The following is a 20036-nucleotide window of genomic DNA, read 5'->3' as shown; positions in this document are numbered from 1 at the left end:
CCATCTCGTTGCTTTGTCCACCCATGTCACAAATGGTTTTCTGCAGAAATCCCAGACTGTGGCAGTGTTGTTTTTCGATTTGGAGAAGGTGTACGACACCTACTGGAGAACTGGTATCCTCTGTACTCTTTACACGTGGGCCTTCTGTGGGCACCTACCCTGTTTTCTTTGGGCATTTTCACAAGATCGAGTTTTCAAAGTGCGTGTGGGTTCTGCCTTGTTGGACACCTTTATTCAGGAAAAGGTGTCTCAGGGTTCCATCCTGAGCATTATCCTCTTTGCTATTGCCATTAACCCTATCATGGCCTGTCCCTCACCGAGCGTCTCCAGCTCCCTTTATGTTAATGATTTTGCCATCTGTTGCAGTTCTCCACAGACCTGTCTCACTGAGCAGCGTCTTCAGCACTGTCTTGACCATCTTCACTCCTGGAGCACCGCCAATGGCTTTCGCTTTTCCAATAACAAAACCATCTGAATTTCTGGCGGCGCAAATGATTTCTCCCACTATCTCTACATCTTGGGCCTGTTGCCCTTCTGTTCGTTGACACTACGAAATTCCTGAGTCTCATGCCCGATAGGAAACACTCTTGGTCCTCCCATGTCTCTTACCTGGTAGCCCCTGTACATAGTCCCTCAATGTCCTCCGTGTCCTCAATGGTACTTCTTTGGGTGCCGATCGAACCATCCTCCTCCATTTGTACCGGGCCCTTGTCTGTTTGAAACTCGACTTTGTTTATGCATATGCACACCCATTCCTTGTACACTGTCTCAACACTATCCAGCATCATAGCATCCGTTTGGCCATAGATGCCTTTTACACTAGCCCGTTTGAGAGTCTGTATGCTGAAGCTGCTGAACTTCCACTGTCCTACTGCCGTGACTTTCCCCTCAGCAGGTATGCATGCCGTGCATGGCCACCCTTCCTATGCTCCTCCTCTGATGATTCCTTAGATCGCCAGTATGGGGCTCGTCCCTCTTCCCTGTTACCTCCTGGCGTCCGCTTTCGCCACTTGCTATGGCGGCTTAACTTCACGCTACCTGCAACTTTCTCCAGGGGTGTGAATCCTTCACCACTTTGGCTTCATGAAGCAGCCCATGTTAACCTTGGCCTTCATTCGCTTCCTAAGGACACTACTCCAGCCTTGGTCTATCACCTCCAGTTTCACGACCTTCACATGGAAATTAGCGATAGTACCTTCGTATAAACTTATGGCTCTCTCACTGACCATGGGGTCAGGTGTGCATTCGTCATTGGCACCCTTGTCTTTCGACATTGGCTTCTGGCCCACGCCTCAGTATTTACAACCAAGCTTTTTGCCTTGTATCAGGCCGTGGAGTACATCTGGCGACACAACCTTCCCAATTGTGTCCTCTGCACAGACTCACTCGGCGCCCTCCATAGTCTCTATGTGCTGTACACTGCCGATCCCTTAGTACAGTGGGTCCAGGAAAACTGTAATTTGCTCACTGTTGGTGGAGCCAATGTCATGTTTCTGTGGGTCCCAGGTTATGTCAGTCTGCCAGTAGACGAGGCTGCTGACATTGCTGCCAAGGCTGCAGTCCTCTTACCTCAGTCCATGAGTACCTTTTTTCCCTCCGATGATCTCTGTGTTGCTGTCAGGCGATGGTGTCCCTTTGGCATCACCAATGGTCCTCCCTTCACGGGAATAAGCTTTGGCTTCTTAAGCCTCTCCCGGTGCCTTGTATGACCTATTCTCGCCCCCCCCCCTCCCCCACTGGGAGGAGATTTTTTAAACTCTGCTGTGTATTGGACACTGCCATTTTAGCCATGGTCATTTGCTCAGTGGTGCTGCCCCACCACTTTGTATGCATTGCGCCCAAATTTTAACTGTCCGCCACAACCTGCTGGAATGTCCTCTTTTTACTAATTTATGTTCCATCTTGGGTTTACCATCTGATTTATCAGCTGTTTTAGCAAATGACGCATCTGTCACCCGCGTTTTACTTTTTATCCGCCGAAGCAATATGGTGAAGGCCATGTAATTTTTGGTTTTGGATCTCCATTTTTGTATGGTGTTTTTTAGCCCTTTTCTCACTTGCCTTGTTTAGATGTCTCCTATTCTTTCCATTGGGACTGACATATAGTCTTTTCCCTTCATCTCTGTGTTTGCATTCTATAGTTTTGACTTGGGTGTGTGTGACCTCAGTGTCCTTTTTTTTTAAGGGTAAGTCATGCAGTGGGGATGTTCATAAGGAGATGAGTGCAAAAAAAAAGCATATGGTCTGACAAGGATATTGTAGAGATTGGGAGAGTGACGAAAGGTATTCTAAGTGTGGTGGGCAAAGTCTCAGACGGAATGGATCTCATTCCAAGGCATGATTTTAGGGAGTCGTGGCCTTGTTGAATTAGCTGATTAATACTAAGTGACAAGCGACGTGCTCCAAAGTTGTTTTTTGGAGGGATCAGTAACACCAGGATTGACCTGGGAAATCTGCTTTTGAACTAGGCTGATGGGATAATTATGTCCAGTGATGGCTGCAGTGGGTATGGTGGTGTAGTGCTATAAAGAGTTTGCATCCGAACAAATACATTAGCCTTGCATGCATGTGCGCGCGCGCGTGTGTGGGTGCCCGCCAAAGGTGAAGTAATTGTTGGTGTCTATGAAGTTGATTAAGGTGAGCAAGAAAGAAGTCATGTTTAGAATTGGGTGGGTGTTCACTGAGGAAATGTACAGCAGCAGGCAGACAATGTATGTTGGGGGTGTTGGTATAGAGGGAGATGGTATCAGTGGTGACAAGCAAGGGGTGTGGTCTGAGAGGGACAGTGTCGGATATCAGACAATCTAGGAAATGGTTGGTATCTTTAGTACAGGAGGGAAATCTTTGTACTGTGGGTTGTAGGTTTTGATCAGTTAAGGCAGATATTCTTTCACTGAAGCCAGCAGCTATAGGATGGCTGGAATGATTGGGTTTGTGGATCATAGGAAGCAGGTTAAAGGTTGGGGGGGGGGGGGGGGGGGTAAGTAGTTCCATGGATTGAGGGGTTAGTTCTTGTGAGGGGTTTGAGGTATTAAGGAGGCACTGCAGGTCTGTATGAGTCACAGGGATGAGGTCCTGATGGCAGATGCCAAAAGTTGGCATAGACCTTCACTAACATATTCCTGTCGGTCTCGGTCAAGTACCATAGTGGCAGATGTTTCGTCTGCTGGCAGATAATGATGGACTTTTCAGCTTTTAGGAAATGCAAAACCTGGAGTTCTGCAGAGGACAGGTTAGGGTCATGTTGTAGAGACCTGAGGAAGGGTTGTGAAGCAATGTTGGATGTCAGGAATTCTTGTAAGGCTTATAAGGGATAATTTTCAGGTAATGGTGGTGGATCAAGTTGGGACCATGCTCGGAACTTCAAGGCAGGGTTTGATGTCAGGTTTGCTGTTGATAAGGTTGCAAAGTGATATTTCCAGTTGATATTGTGTGTGAAGAAAAGTAGACTGTTCACCAAAGCAACATGATTAAATACAGGTTTAGGGCTGAAAGTGAAACCCGTGGATAATATAGATAATTTAGGGAGGGAGAGTGCTTTAGACAAGAGTTTGTTGCTTTTAGGGAGCTGCAGAGGGACAGGAAGGGAAACACCACTGTTGAGGCAGTTTAGAGAAGGTGGGATAGCTTTTTTAACGTGAAGTGTGGCATGTTGCTGCAGTTTGAAGTTGGCTTGGTGGGTAATACCATCCAAGGAAACTTGAGGGGCAGGCAACTGTAGGGCTCTGTAGGAAGATGGAAGTCTGGTGGAGTGGAAATTGCCAAATGAGGCATAAAGATCACAGATTATTCGGGTAAGTGCAACAGATTTGCTCATTTGAAACTGAAAGATCCTCATGTAGAGTGGGATTACATCAAGAAACAGGGACAGACTGTTTCAAGAAACAAAATGTTGGACCTTAGTTTTGATAGTGCAAAGGCACATTTTCGAAAAGGATGGATGTAATATGTGATGGGATTCATCATGGCGAGAGAGGACAATTTGGAATGCTAGAAATGGTGGGAGTGGCAAAAAAGAGAAGAAGAGGGCGAAAAAAGATAGAAAAACAGAAGAAAAACAAGGAAAAAGTTTGTACAAGAATTATGACAACAGACAATAGTTAAGAAGAGGTAATGAGTGAGTGAGAATTTCTTGCCAGAAAAGTAGTCTATATGGTACGCAAAAAAGGTTAGAAAAGAAAAAAAAATCGATAGGGAAAGTGGTGAAAAAGAGACAAAATTTTAAAAACTGTGCAAATAGGAGAAAATATAAACTACTTTGCTTGGCAAATAATATAGGACACAACAGTAAAAGTAAATCAGAGCAGATTGGCGAAAAACAAGTACACCAAAACATGGCACAATTAAATCTTAACAAGATAAGGGGAGCGTGGGAAAGAAAATAGCTGTAAAATTTACAAATAAATCAGCGAAAGACAATCGGGAGAATGCCTTGGAGTGTAGTGAACTGTAAACAAAATGTTGCAGGCAAATTCGCAAATACCAATGGAGTTGTTACATGCAAATTCATAAGTAACAATAGACCCATTTATGTGCATGGAAACAGTATTAGAAAAGATGTAGGGGCAAAGTGTTGATAAATCTGGAGAGTTCAGATAAATAAATGAACGGGGTAGTACATAAGATACAAAACAGATGACTGAACAAGACAGACGATGACAAAGGCTGACAAGAGGGTTACATAAGAAGGAACAATAGCCACATGGGCTAATATAACAACTAAAATAATGAATTTTTGACAATTGATGTACAAACTGATCAGGGGACAGCCATGGGAATCAGAATGGCTTCTTTTCATGCATACCTTTTCATGGGCCAGGGTAGGACGTGGCTTTCTTTGGATTCATAATCCTTCAGACCTGGTTTAGATACGCTGATGTCATCTTTGCCATATGGACTCACAGTGAGACTGACTTGTTAAAATTTGTAGAAGCTCTAAATACCGTCTCCCAATTAAATTTCACATGGCCCTATTCTGAATTCTATACCATTTTGCTTGACAGTGATCTCATCCTCACCAGAGACCAACTACACACTTTTGTCCACATTAAACCTAGTAACAAACAACGCTAATCACATTTTGATGGTTGCCATCCTTTCCATGTTAAATGTTCCCTCTCATACAGCCTTGGAATTCAAGGCAAATATATTTGTTCGGATGCAAACTCTTTATAGCACTACACCACCATTCCCACCTTAGCCATCACTGGACATAATTACCTCATCAGCCTAGTTCAAAAGCAGGGTTCCCAGGCCCTCACATCCAATCCTGGTGCTGCTGAACCCTCCAAAAACAACGTCTGAGTACACCACTTGTCACTTGGTATTAAGCTGATCTTGAATGTATCAATGAGCTGATTCGACAAGGCCATGACTCCCTAAAATCGTGTCCTGGAATGAGATCCATTCTGATAAGAATAATGCCCACCACATCTTGAATACCTTTACGTTGCCCTCCCAATCTCTGCAATATTCTTGTCAGACCCTATGCTCTTTTTGCACCCATCTCCCTACCTTATTGCTCCTTCCCCTGTGAACATCCCCACTGCAAGACTTACCCTATGCACCCTCCTACCACCACCTATACCAGCCCTGCAACTAGCAAAACATACATTATCAAAGGCAGAGCCACCTGTGACACGACACGTAGTGTATACCAGCTGTTATATAAACACTGTTTGGCCTTTTACGTCTGCTATACTACCACCAAGTTATCATTTAGGACAAACGGTATAGGCAGAGAGTGTATCTGGCAACATACAATATCCCGTTGCAGAGCATGCTCTACAACATGACAGTCATGACTATGGTGCCTGTTTCACCACACGCGCCATCTGGATTCTTCCCCCCAGACACAGTTCCTAAGACCTTCGCAGGTGGGAACTAGTGCTACAACATGTCCTTGGTTCTTGCCATCCACCTGACCTTAATTTACGTTAATTTCTTCTGTCACACTATTTCTTCACAGTAACTAGTCCTTTCTATACTCCATTTTAGTTTTCTGCATCTTTCATTTTCTGACCTGTCTATTTTTCGCTGCTCTCCTCCCACCTCTGTTACATACAGTACACTTAGCTTTTTACTCTTATTAACTCATGCACAATGTTTTAACGGTAATCTCCTTATTCCATATTATCCTGTCTTCTATCTTTAAGCTCTCAGGTTTTCAAATCTCATTCATTGCAGCCCCCAACAATCAGTCTCTTCTTCCTGTCTTGTCCAGTAAGTCTCCCCTAACCCGGAGTCGTGGGTGACTTTTCACAACTCTACCCCTTTTCCTTCACCTCTGCAGTCCTTTTCCTTCACCCCCTTTCCGTGCCCTTCAACCCTTCTGCTGGAAGAAGGAGCCACTGGCTCTGAAAGCTTGCATAAGTGAAACCATTTTTTATGTGTATGTTTTCTCCTGCCACATCTTAGTGAGTAGATTTCTTTATATATACAATTACATTATATTGTCAAAAATTTATAATTTTCGTTGTTATGTTTAAAAGATTGGGCTTTCTGACAGCAGCTTCATAATACATCTACTCTCTTATGAAGTTATTTGAAAAGAATCTGGCATAATTCAAAAATAATAGCAAAATTCATAAATATAACTGAGCAAAAATAGCCCCCATTATCCACAACTTTGCCTTACCTTGCACAGAAACAAGCACAGTATGTGTATTCATGAACATATTTGACCATCTTCTATGTGAATTAAAAGGTACTGTTGCACAATTAAAGACTTATAAACAGACTGAAATTTTTCTCTCCTGTACATCTGCTTCTTCCTTCTCTTTAGAAGAATTTCTGAACAGAAATGTCAAATTCTGGTTATAGCTAAAAGAAAAAAAGAATCCAGTGATCATCTCATGTAGGCTTTCACGGCTGGCGTCTTCATCAGTAAACACATCCGGACTAAATTGCTGTGGTCGATCTGTAGAACTTCTTCTCCCTGATGTTTCATTCTCAACTACGGAGAACATCTTCCGAGGTGAGTCGACGACTGGCTGCTAGGAGCTGAGGTCGCCGCTTATATGGAGATCGTAGAGGGCGCCACCGCACGTCATGTGGCGTCGATATGTAGCTATCTCTGGCTATCATCTGTTCTCTCGATTGCAGGCAATCGATTGTCACGTGATTGATGCAACGTCGACTACCATATTTTGTCCAATTTTAATCCTTCTTCTTTACGATTAAAATTGTATTGATGTTTGTGGATTTCAATTGCCTCTCTATACATACGTGTATAATAATGCGACGTCCTCGCTAGCACTCTTGTCTCACCGAATTTTATTTCGTGGTCTCCATCCTTAAAAACATGTTCCACTACTGCCGATTTGTCGATATGTCCCAAGTGACAGTTTCTTTTGTGCTCCGTCAAACGTGTATTGATGCTTCTTTTTGTAGTTCCTATGTAAACCCTGCCACAACTACACGGAATTTTATATACCCCTGGGGTGGCTAGGGGGTGATGAGCATCTTTTGTTGATCTTAGGCACTCACTAATTTTCTTAGTAGGTCTGAAACTAGTCTCCACCTGAAACTTGGCTAGTGCTTTTCCAATGCGATCAGTGATGTTATGGATAAAGGGCAGAAATACTTTTCCAGCTGATGGTTTTTGCTGTCTCCTATTTTTAGGCATTTTTCTACTTGGGTGAAGTGCTCGGTTAATCTCGTTTTTCATATAACCATTTTTCACAAAAGCCATTCGTAAATGATTTAATTCTTCTTGTAAGTAGCCTGGTTCACAAATATTATTGGCCCTATCCACTAGTGTCTTTATGATCTCCCTCTTTTGCCTAGGGTGGTGGTTTGAGTTCTTATGGAGGTAGCGATCAGTATGTGTACCTTTCCTGTAGACCTTGTAGCCAGTCGTCGACTCACCTCGGAAGATTTTCTCCGTAGTTGAAAACGAAACGTCAGGGAGAAGAAGTTCTACAGATCGACCACGGCAATTTAGCCCGGAAGTGTTTACTGAAGAATCCAGTGATGTAAATGACCAGCATGTAGTTGTACACACAAACAAGTAACACATATGTAACTTGTAAATAGCTTCATTTTATATTTTAAAATTGGTTAGGATGGTGTTTTTTAGTTCATCGGTCATCTGACATGTTTTGTGTGGCCTGCTGTGAATTCCTCTCCAGTTTCAACCTATGTCCTCAATTATTTACTGGGTGTATTCCAATATTTGTCTTCCTCGTCAGTTTGGAATTTATTCTTGGATGTTTTAACAGGTGTCGTATCATTTTGTCTCATTTTCTTTTCAGTGTTTCCCATGTATCCCTTTCCTTGCAAATTCTGTGGAGAACCTCCTCATACCTTACCTTATCAGTCCACCTAATTTTCAATATTTGTCTGTCTTGCCATGTCTCAGGCACTTAGATTCTCTTCTGTTCTGGTTTTATCTTAGTCTGTGTTTCACTTGTGTACAATGCTGTGCTCCAAACATACATTCTGTGAAATTTCTTCCTCAAATCAAGGCCTATGTTTGATACTAGTAGATTTCTCTTAGCCAGGAATGCCCTTTTTGCCAGTGTTAGCCTGCTTTTTATGTCCTCCTTGCTCTGTCTTGTCGTAGGTTATTTTGTTGCCTAGGTAACAGAATTATTTAACTTTGTCTGCTCCTTGACCCCGAGTACTGATGGCTTTTGTCATTTCTGCTTCTTCTCATTACTTTCGTCTTTCTTTGGTCTACTCTTAATCCATAGTCTGTACTCATTAGACTGTTGATTCCATTCAGTGCATCATGTAATTGTACTTTACTTTCACTGAGGATAGCAATGTCATCAGCGAATCGTATCATTGGTATCCTTTCTCCTTGAATTTTAATCCCACTCTTCAACCTCTCTTTTATTTCCGTCATTGCTTCTTCGATGTATAGACTGAACAATAGGAACAAAACACTGCACCCTTGCTTTACACCCTATTTAATCCAAGCTCTTCATTTTTAATCTCCCACTCGTATTGTTCTCGATTTGTTCTTGAACATATTGTTTATAACCCATCTTTTCATATAGCTTACCATTACTTTTTTCAAAATTTTGAACATTGTGCACCATAGTACATTATCTAATGCTTTTTCCAGTCTTGCTACCATTATCAACCACAGTCTCAGAACTGACTGACTGGTGGTTTTACCATTCCTAAAGCCAAACTGATTGTCATCTAACAGATCCTCAATTTTCTTTGCCATTCTTCTGTATATTATTCTTGTCAGCAACTTGGTTGCATGAACTGTTAAAATGATTGTGCAATAATTCTCACACTTGTTGGCCTTTGCAATCTTTGGAATTTTGTGGATGATGTTTGTCTGAAAATCTGATGGTATATCGCCAGTCTCATACATTCTACACACCAATGTGAATCATTGTTTCACTGCAACTTTTCCCAATGATTTTAGAGATTCCAATGGAATGTTACCTATCCCATCTGCCTTATTTGAGTTAATTTTTCCAAAGCTCTTTTAAATTCTATTTGAATACTGGATCCCCTCTCTCTTCCCCATTGAGTCTTGTTTTTTCTGCTATTATGACTTTTCCGCCTTTCTGCTCTCTTCTCTGCCTTAACAGTGGAATTCTCGTTGCACTCTTAGTGTTACCACCGTTGCTTTTAGTTTCACCAAATGTTGTTTTGCCTTTTCTGCATGCTGAATTACTACCTCTGACAATCATTTCTTTTTCTATTTCTTCACATTTTTAATGCAGCCATTTCGCCTTAGCTCCCTGCACTTCCTCTTTATTTTGTTTCTAAATTACTTGTATTTCTATATTCCTGTTTCCCTGAACATTTTTTTGCTTCCTTCTATCATCGATCAGTGAGAGTATTTCTTCTGTCATCCATATTTTCTTCATAGTTACCTCCCTTGTACCTATGTTTCTTTCTTTTTTTCCCAACTTCTTTTGATTGTATGTTTTAGAGATGTCAATTCGTCTTCAACTGAACTGCTGACTGAGCTGTTCATTATTGCAGTATCTACAGCCTCAGAGAACTTAAAGTGTATTTATTCTTTCTTTAGTATTGGTGTGTCCAACTTCTTTGCACTTTGATTCTTCTTGGCTGGTCTCTTAAACTTCAGCTTAATCTTCGTCACTACTACATTGTGATCTGAGTCTATAACAGCTCCTGGCTATGTCTTACAATCTGAATTCGGAATCTCTGCCTGACTACGATATAATTTAACTGAAATCTTCCCGTATCTCCAGGCCTTTTCCAAATGTCTTGTTATCGTGTGTTTCTTGAACAGAATATTTGCTGTTACTAACTGATATTTATTGCAGAACTTGATTAGTATTTCTTCTCTCTTGTTTCTACTATCAAGCCCATATTTTCCCATGGATTTTTCTTCTACTCCCTCCCCTACAGTGGTATTTGAATCCTCCACGACTATAAATTTTCATATCCCTTTACAGACTGAATTATCCATTCAATATTCTAATATACTTTTCCCAGCTCTTCGTCTTCTGCTTGTGACATTGGCATGTAAATCTGAACAATAGTCGTCAGTGCTGGTTTGCTGTCAATTCCGATAACAACAACCCTTTCACTGAACTGTTCGCAATAACTCATTCTCTGCTTTACTGCCCTCTTCAGCAATGAATCCTACTCCTGTTAATACCTTTTTCTGCTTGTTTTGGTATTTCCCTACACTCGCCTGACCAGAGATCCTTGTCTTCTTTCCATTTCGCTTCACTGACCCTCATTACATCTAGAGCGAGCCTTAGCATTTCCTTTTTCAGATTTTCTGGATTTCCTACCAATTCAAACTTTTGACATTCCACACCCTGACTCGTAGAACGTTATCTTTTTCTCATGGTCATCTCCCCCTTGGCAGTTCTTTCCTGTGGATACAGTTGGAGAGTAGTCTGGAATCTTTGCCAGTGGGTAGGTCGTCATGACACTATTTCAGTTACAGTCAATGTACCCTGTGGATACACAATATGTATCTGTAGTGTAGTGGTTTCCATTGTCTTCTGCATCCTCATGCTGTTAATCATTGCAGATTCCTGCCCCAAGGGCAAGAGAACGCCCTGAACATCTGTCCTCTCCTCTGCCCTCTGACAAGGCTGTTGGCAGAACAAGGGTGACTTTTTATTCCAGAAGTCTTTGGCCACCAATGCTGATGATTTTTATTCAGAATTTACACAGTGACGAGGTTTGAACCCGGTACCAGTACATTTTGATTACCTGTCAAAGAAGCTACCCCTTTACAATGGGTTGCAAGCTGATACACTGTTCAGTTATTTCATGCACCAGCTATTAGTTCTCTCTCTCTCTCTCTCTCTCTCTCTCTCTCTCTCTCTCTCTCTCTTTGACACACACACACACACACACACACACACACACACACACACACAAATGTTCCATGGCAAACAGATGAAGTAGAGAATTGCAATTCCTTCGTTATGTTGCAGGTCTGGAAAAAGAACAAAATATTATCCAGCCAGAAGAAAGGGTGCAGGTGGAAAGTTACATTCAAAAAGTTAAAGGCATTAGAGATGTCCTCACAAGGGATCACATGAAAGTGGCCTTTTTTGGAAGGTTGGTGGTGATAGAGATATTATAATTAATTTTATTATTTTCCGAGTGAATACTTTTTATTTCCCATGATAATGATATTAGTTGATCAAGTTTTGTTTTCATATTTGCCATCTATATATAAAAATCAAATAGAATTATAATGGGAACTGGCAAGTAATAAATCTCATCATATTTCAAAGTTTTCTTTATCATCAGAAATATGAATACACAATTTATGGGTATTTCAATTGATAAGTATTTAAATGGCACAACCTTCTGACATTTTGGATATGGCCAGGTGCTTTGAGCAAGGCACTGTTACAGGATTCCTGATAAGCTTTTCTTCAGCAGATCTGTTTGGAAAATCTATACTTTCAAAGGCAGATATATTGTCTCATTAAATCATTAAAAAAAAAAAAAAATGCAATTTGCGACACTGAATGCTGACACTAAAACTGTAGTCAAGTATGTGTGCTGTTACCACTGTAATACTGTTTGTGCACGCTTTGAACAAGGATTGCATAATCCTTTTCTTCCTATTTTATAAGAACATGCTAATGATGAAGTCTTTCAGGACAAGTAATGGGAAGAGCACGGTGATAAATGCCATGTTAAGAGACAAGATCCTACCTAGTGGCATTGGTCATACAACCAACTGTTTTCTACAAGTTGAAGGATCAGAAAATGGAGAAGCGTACCTTGTGACTGAAGACTCAAAAGAGAAGCAGAATGTAAAGGTATGAACATTTGTAACACTTAGAGGAATGCAGTTCACGATGGGTTGTTCTTGAGAAACACAATTGTTCATTTGAAATCTTTCAGTTTAGGAATTTTGTTGTTAATTGTAAAAAGGACTTAAAAATATTGATAGAGGCTAAACATGGTGGTAGTGTGGGAGGTGTTGTCAAAGAGTTATGTCCTTATTCATCTACAGTGATAGGTAGTTGGTGTTGATTGGCTCAGAATCCAGTAATGATGGGAGAGTGCGGTGCACACCCATTACAGGTATTCAGGAATTAATATTGAGTAAAACTGTTTTTGGACAACCAAATGATGTGTAGATTGAAGTGAATAATTAATCTGAATGAAATCCTCAGAAATGTCGTGAATACTTGCTACTTTTTAATATTAATTTATTTGCTGGAATGATTGAAAATGGACTTACACAGATCGAACTTCACACACACACACACACACACACACACACACACACACACACACACACACATATATATATATATAAAGTAACATCATCATCTTCGTAAATAAAATTATTTATTTATGATTTGAAAAATAACTTTCTATTTAATGTCAAATTACAACACTACCACCATGGAACAGTTCAAATCAGAGAAAATAGCCTCGATTTTGTGAAGGCCTGTGAGAAAACAGTAAGGAATTCAGATTGCAAACATATAGCTAAAAATAAAATAAATATAAATAGTTCACAACCATCCAAAAAGTAATGTAATATGTGTATTTTTTGGTAATGGAACAGGTAGTCTGTAAGCAGTAGGCTAGTTATCTCTCAGATATTTTGGTTCAATTCATTAATGGTGTGCTTTCAAGTTTCCTTCCAAGTTTTTGACCATAATATTTTGATTGCTGACCAAGTCATCATTTTCAGGTGCTGAGATTTGTGTTGTAATGTGTATACTCTGCCTGGATTCCAACTAGGCATTGGGTGTGCACAGCACAGTTCACAGCTCCTGAAGAAGACAAATGACTGGGTCTGTTGTTGAGATATTGTGCAGGAAATAGGAATCATCAACTTAGCTGAATGCCCAAAAGCACACCCTTAACCAAGATGATAGTTGTTTTTTTTCTTTCCTTCTAGAGCACAGTTCTCATAAATGTAGCAAGGATTATTGATAGCAAAAAAGAGAGAGAGAGAGAGAGAGAGAGAGAGAGAGAGAGAGAGAGAGAGAGAGAGAGGAAGATGGAGAGAAAAGAAAAAAGTAGAAAAAGTACATTGCATTGAGTCTTTGCAGTAGGAGAGTAAGGATATTGACATAGCATTCTGTTTAGAAATGGAAATGAAATGGAGTAGCTGTCAGCATAGGCTCTGTAGCCTAAGTCCTATTGCTTATTGCAGAATTTATTCTCCTGATTTTGTTTTCAGTCTGTTGGACAGTTGGCACATGCTCTCTGCAAAGAACGTTTGGGTGAAAGTACACTTGTCAGAATATTCTGGCCAAAAGATAAATGCCTTCTGCTGAGAGATGATGTAGTATTTGTGGACTCACCAGGTATTGATGTGTCACCAAATCTTGATGAGTGGATTGACCGTCACTGCCTTGATGCAGATGTCTTTGTTCTTGTTGCCAACGCAGAATCTACTCTTATGGTTACGGTAAGTATGCCGATATATTTCTTCCAATAACATAAGTATGTATAGGAATGGGCTATAAAAAGGTTGTCTGCTCAGCTATACCATCTAACTTTGTTCCATTTTTGGCCCTTTATTATTGTTGATACAATAAATGTTACTATGCATGAAACTGAGTAATATCTGTATGTATATTTGGCCATATTATTATGAAACTGAGAGAACTGAAACTGTAAAGGACCAATGAAAAGACTGTTGAAACATTGGTATTACATTACTTCTTAGTGTTATAAAATGCTGAGACCAACTACTCCAAAGGATTGCATTCACATTGACAGTGGCCAATTAAAAACGATTTGTATGGACTTGGTATTGTGATTTCATCTTTGCTAATGTAGGTTGAAGTGGATTTCTCTCTCTTAGCTCATCTGTTTGAGTATTATGTTACTGGTATTCCCCTTTTTATGGTACTTTATGAATTAAGTACTGATATATATGTAATCATTTCTTTCAAATACATTGTATTCTTTTAATAACAGGTCTAAGGGTATATTATGTGAAAAATAAATATTTTGGCCTTTATTGAGAGAGACTTTTAACTAGAAAGGAATAATTATAAGCTAAAGGAAACCTGTTTACTGAATAACAATATTTTGTTCTGGGAAATACTCTGTATTTTCTTTTTTTATATTAGTTGCTGATCATGCATTTAAGAAAAGTCCCTATATATGTTTGTAAAGGTGTAGCGACAGGTATGATTTTTTTCATTTTGTCAGTTATGCATAGTTAGCTGAACTGGAAGAACATTGCCAGCAAAGGACAGAGATCTGAATTCAGGTCCTAAGCTCTTTCCTCCTCCCTCCCCTCCCCTTCCCTCCCACCCCTCCCCTGGCCCTCCCCTCCCACCCCTCCCCTGGCCCTCCCCTGGCCCTCCCCTCCCACCCCTCCCCTGGCCCTCCCCTCCCACCCCTCCCCTGGCCCTCCCCTCCCACCCCTCCCCTGGCCCTCCCCTCCCACCCCTCCCCTGGACCTCCCCTCCCACCCCTCCCCTTGCCCTCCCCTCCCACCCCTCCCACTGCCCTCCCCTCCCCTCCCCCTCCCCTCCCCTGGCCATCCCCTCCAACCCCTTCTCCTGCCCTCTCCTCCCACCCCTTCCCCTGCCCTCCCCTCCCCTCCCATGGTTCATCAGTACACAAACTGTTAATATTCAGCCCCTGATGATTTCTCCCACTGATGATAAATATGTTATAAAAGCAGAAGTCCTGCCATCAAGACTGCTGTTAAACAAAAACTGACAGATGAGGCATCCTGTTAAGACTTAGGTTAGTGCTACAGATTTCTTGACCTATGAGAATGCCAAACATTCAGTCACTATCCTATAGCCGTTTGTAGAAAAGCACACTCTCATATTAAAGATCGTCCTCACTTGAAAAATTAAAATCCCTCAGGTTGAGTCCAAGACGTACTATGGCTGGTCTTGATATTGTATCACTATTTATAATAGCTTCTCTGTGTGAGATGATGCCACAGTTGGAATGTATTTATGCAAATGATTTTGCAAATCTCTTTAAGTACCAACTCACATTAACTTACTTTTAATGGGACAACATATGCTATGTGCAAACTGGTGGTGTGGTTATGGGGAACTCACTCAGTACAGTTTCAGTAAATTTCCATTCGGAAAAAAAACTGAAGGAGCAGTCCTTTCGATGGCCAAGAACAAAATCCAATTTGTTTTGGTGTGTTGTGACACTTTCGTTATATGACCACGCAGAGAAAATGAACCCCAACATTTCCTGGATGTTATTAATTCTAATGCAAGGTCTGTTCAGAAAATTTCAGAACTTTGTAAACAAATTTTTTCTGCACTTACCTTTTACAAAATAGTGGTAATGCAGGAGTAGGTTTAATAATGAATAAAAAAATAGGAATACAAGTAAGCTACTACAAGCAGCATAGTGAACGCATTACTGTGGCGAAGATAGATATGAAGCCCACGCCTACCACAGTAATACAAGTTTATATGCCGACTAGCTCTGCAGATGATGATGATGATGATGATGATGATGATGATGAAATTGAAGAAATGTATGATGAAATAAAAGAAATTATTCATATAGTGAAGGGAGATGAAAATTTAAGTCATGGGTGACTGGAATTCGATAATAGAAAAAGGAAGAGAAGGAAACGTAGTAGGTGAATATGGAATGGGGGTAAGGAATGAAAGAGGAAGCTGCCTGGTAGAATTTGGCACAGAGCATAACTTAATCATAGCTAACACTTGGTTCAAGAATCATGAAAGAAGGTTGTATACATGGAAGAAGCTTGGAGATACTGGAAGGTATCAGATAGATTATATAATGGTAAGGCAGCAGGGGCAAATGTGGACTCTGACCACAATCTGTTGGTTATGAACTGTATATTAAAATGAAAGGAACTGCAAAAAGGTGGGAATTTAAGAAGATGGGACCTGGATAAACTGACTAAACCAGAGGTTGTAGAGAGTTTCAGGGAGAGCATAAGGAAATAGTTGAAAAGAATGGGGGAAAGAAATACAGTAGAAGAAGAATGGGTAGCTTTGAGAGATGAAATAGTGAAGGCAGCAGAGGATCAAGTAGGTAAAAAGATGAGGGCTAGTAGAAATCCTTGGGTAACAGAAGAAATATTGAATTTAATTGATGAAAGGAGAGAATATAAAAATGCAGCAAATGAAGCAGGCAAAAAGGAATACAAACGTCTCAAAAATGAGATTGACAGGAAGTGCAAAATGGCTAAGCAGGGATGGCTTGGGGACAAATGTAAGGATATAGAGGCATATATCACTAGGGGTAAGATAGATACTGCCTACAGGAAAATTAAAGAGAGCTTTGGAGGAAAGAGAACCACTTGCATGACTATCAAGAGCTCAGATGGAAACCCAATTCTAAGCAAAGAAGGGAAAGCAGAAAGGTGGAAGGAGTATATAGAGGGTCTATACAGGGGCGATGTTCTTGAGGAAAATATTATGGAAATGGAAGAGTATGTAGAGGAAGATGAAATGGAAGATATGATACTGTGTGAAGAGTTGACAGAGTACTGAAAGATCTAAGTTGAAACAAGTCTCCGGGAGTAGACAACGTTCCGTTACAACTACTGATAGCTTTGGGAGTGCCAGCCCTTTTGTGGAGGAGGATGCTAAAGATGTTGTGTAAGAGCAGAAACAGCCACTCAAAGTTCTTTACTTTTAGATTGAAATGATAGTTCGACTTCATAGCTGCCAAAACTGAAAATCCAGTCTCTCACAGATGTATTGCTGCAAAAGGGATTATGTTCTTCATTGTATTTTGGCTCAGCATTGGGAATTCCTAGCTAAATCTCCAACAAAGACACTTCATTAAATTCATTCTTCAGTGATGTATCAAAGAAAGATCAATAAGTCATCTGTTTCGTCTAACAGTGACAGTAGAGTAGGGAATATATCTGGCATACCACTTTCCATTTGGTTTTGCCACAGCTCTAATTTTGTTATGAACACCTTCATTTTTTGTTCAAAGATAATACAGTTGCTGAATTACATTGAAGTGAAGTGTTAAAAATATTTAGTTTCTCACAAATGTTAGTGAGGTAAACCATTTTCAATAGAAAATCTCTGTTGCTGAAATAGTCTGTCATAGTGACTTTTCTACTTTAAGAAACAGATTTTGTCATTCCTCAGTTCAAACATTCTTTTTATTACTTTACGCCATGAAAACCGCCGAGCATTGTCAAAATAGAACAGTTGAGCATGTTCAGCACCTGTCTCCCAATATAACACTTTAAATCTCCTTGAATTTATAGATATTTCCTTAATAGCATTGATTGATTGTGTAACCATTTGCAGCACTTCATGAAGGGGTGGTCTAAGATCTTTAGTGGCCAGAGCTTCCTGCTGTATCATGCAGTGAGTCCAAACTGCATCAGGAGCTACAGCTTTAACTTTTGTTTGGAATAAACCATGCATAATCCAATGCACTTATTCACTGATACCTCATTTTGATTAAAAATAATAGTCATCATTTTAGAAAGACTTTGGATTGTAGCTGTCTCCACTATCTGCTAACAGAAAAGCAATTCCCCTGTGATTTGAAACTCGTCAATGAAACACACATAAGCAGTCAAATGAGCATTTTTGTGAATATGAATATTAGTCACTTTGTTCACTTTAAGTGCAAAATAGTTGTTACATAATTTATCGATTAACTTCTTGAGTAAATTGTCAGAAGTGCCTAAAATTCTTCTAAGCACTATCTCATTAGAGAGAGGAATACTTTTCAACTGTTATGCTAATGAGTCACCAAACGTTGTTAATACTTTATCAATTGCTGCTGGCAAAACCAAAATTTCTGCAATCATCCATGGTTTCTTGCATTTAAAAGTCACATGCGATGCCTGGTAAGATCTTAAAAGGGCCTTAGAAGTCACATTCCTTGTTTTAGCCCCCCCCCCCTTCCCCCCCCCCCCCCCCCCGGGCTCACGGTTCTTTCTTGTGGTGTGTGTGTGTGTGTGTGTGTGTGTGTGTGTGTGTGTGTGTGTGTGGTGGTACACGAGGGGCCCCGAGCTATTGCGGCCCATTATTCCTTTCTAGGCTGCATTTCCTTCACCATTCCCCTCACTCACCATCCTCGCTCCTCCTGTGCCCCCTTCCTTTCCTCCTACGCTCCGCTAGGTCACCAGCACGTGTAGCCAGTCCACGTGGTGAGGCTCTTATGTACCCATCTGACTGAGGCCCCTGACAACACAGTGATCACACAGTTGGTACCTGGGCTGTTGCCTGCACATGTGTGCCGAGAAATGGTTGCTTGTCATACTGAAGTGTTGGCACCTTCAGCAATGCCCACCATGCTAGATGGCCCTTGCTGTGGCTGGGTGGCGCCCATGGGGAGAACCCCTGATTGGAGTGAGTGGTATCACGTGCATGAAGCGTATCGAGCTCTATAAATCTGGCCCTTCGCAAATGACCTTTTCTTTGAGTAGTAATTGATTATTGAATGCTGTTTCGTATGATCTTCCCTTCCCTGGTTACAACCTGGGAGGAGGACCAAGCTCTCTGTCTAGGGACAAAAACTGTCCCCACTACCTAGTCTGTACTAGGACAAATGGGGACACATTCACCGCCACAAAGCCATTGTGTTTTTTGGTATTACCCCTCATCACACTCTCAGTATGGTCCAGGGAGTGATTTTTCATAGGGACCTCATCCTTCAAACTGATGAGGAACTCCAGGCTAATCTGGAGCAATGTGGTGTTAATTTTGTTTGACTTGTGCAGAAGGGTCATATAGACAACCTCACCGATACTGGCACCTTTATTCTGGCTTTCAAGGGAGATACTCTCACAGAGGTGCTCAGAGTTAAGTGTTACTAACATGATGTAAATCTGTACGTCCCACCACACATGAGGTGGTTTTGGTGCTTGCATTTTGGGCGTATGTCTTCCCGCTGTGTGGTGAACCCCTGTTTGATGACTGAGGAACCCACACCATGAGAGAAACCCCTGTGTTCTGCCACCTGTTTGTGTAAATTGTCATGACTGCCACTCTCCACACTCATTAGATTTCACAGCTTACAAGAAAGAAAAGAAGATACAAGAGTATAAGTCCCTGTATCATCTGTCTTATACTTAGGCTCGTCAAAAATACGACCAACTTCACCTAGTGTTGATGTCTTCCACTTTTGCCTCTGTCACATCCTTTCCTCCTCCTACATCTTCCTTATCTCAATCCCATATCCATCTCCTCTCCCCCTCCCTTGTGGTTCCCATGTCCTCCGATCTGATGTCACTTCCCCTCCCCAGCTGAAGTAGTGCCCCCATTTTCGGCACCTGCTGGTGAAGGGGCTCCCTCCCAGGACCTTTTCCCCCAGCATCTACCAGGCCAGAGGACTGCTACCACAATTCGGCCACGGGATGCACAGTCTGTACGCCACAAGGTCACCTGCTCTCTTTCAGTTCCAGATCTTGCAGATGCCTGCTCTCCCTCTGTGCCCTGCCCTCCTCAATCATTGAAAAAGAAGAAGAAGAAGAAGAAGAAATGTAAGTCCAAGGACAAGCCCCAGCCCCTTCCCCCTTTGGTGCCCTCAGAGCTGCCATCTCCCCCTCACAACCTGAGTGTGTCATCTTATTTATGGATGTCACCTCATTTTCATTAGTGACAGACAGCGACCTGTGGGTGTGATTGGGTCCAACT

General features: G+C 41.2%; 1 protein-coding gene across 12 annotated transcripts in view; it reads left to right on the top strand.

Moving 5' to 3' along the window:
- The window catches only part of LOC126353840 (transmembrane GTPase Marf), a 168800-nt gene that overhangs the window by 70853 nt on the left and 77911 nt on the right, over positions 1 to 20036 (top strand). For all 12 annotated transcript variants that reach the window (XM_050002983.1, XM_050002984.1, XM_050002972.1 and 9 more), the window contains 3 exons: positions 11400 to 11526; positions 12080 to 12242; positions 13628 to 13858. In XM_050002983.1, coding sequence (XP_049858940.1) covers positions 11400 to 11526; positions 12080 to 12242; positions 13628 to 13858 — 521 coding nt within the window. The remainder of the gene's footprint in view (positions 1 to 11399; positions 11527 to 12079; positions 12243 to 13627; positions 13859 to 20036) is intronic.

Source organism: Schistocerca gregaria, chromosome 3, assembly GCF_023897955.1.
Source record: "Schistocerca gregaria isolate iqSchGreg1 chromosome 3, iqSchGreg1.2, whole genome shotgun sequence".
Taxonomy (NCBI): Eukaryota; Metazoa; Arthropoda; class Insecta; order Orthoptera; family Acrididae; genus Schistocerca; species Schistocerca gregaria.
The sequence above is the reverse complement of the archived record's forward strand: the minus strand, read 5'-3'. Positions and strand labels throughout refer to the sequence as shown.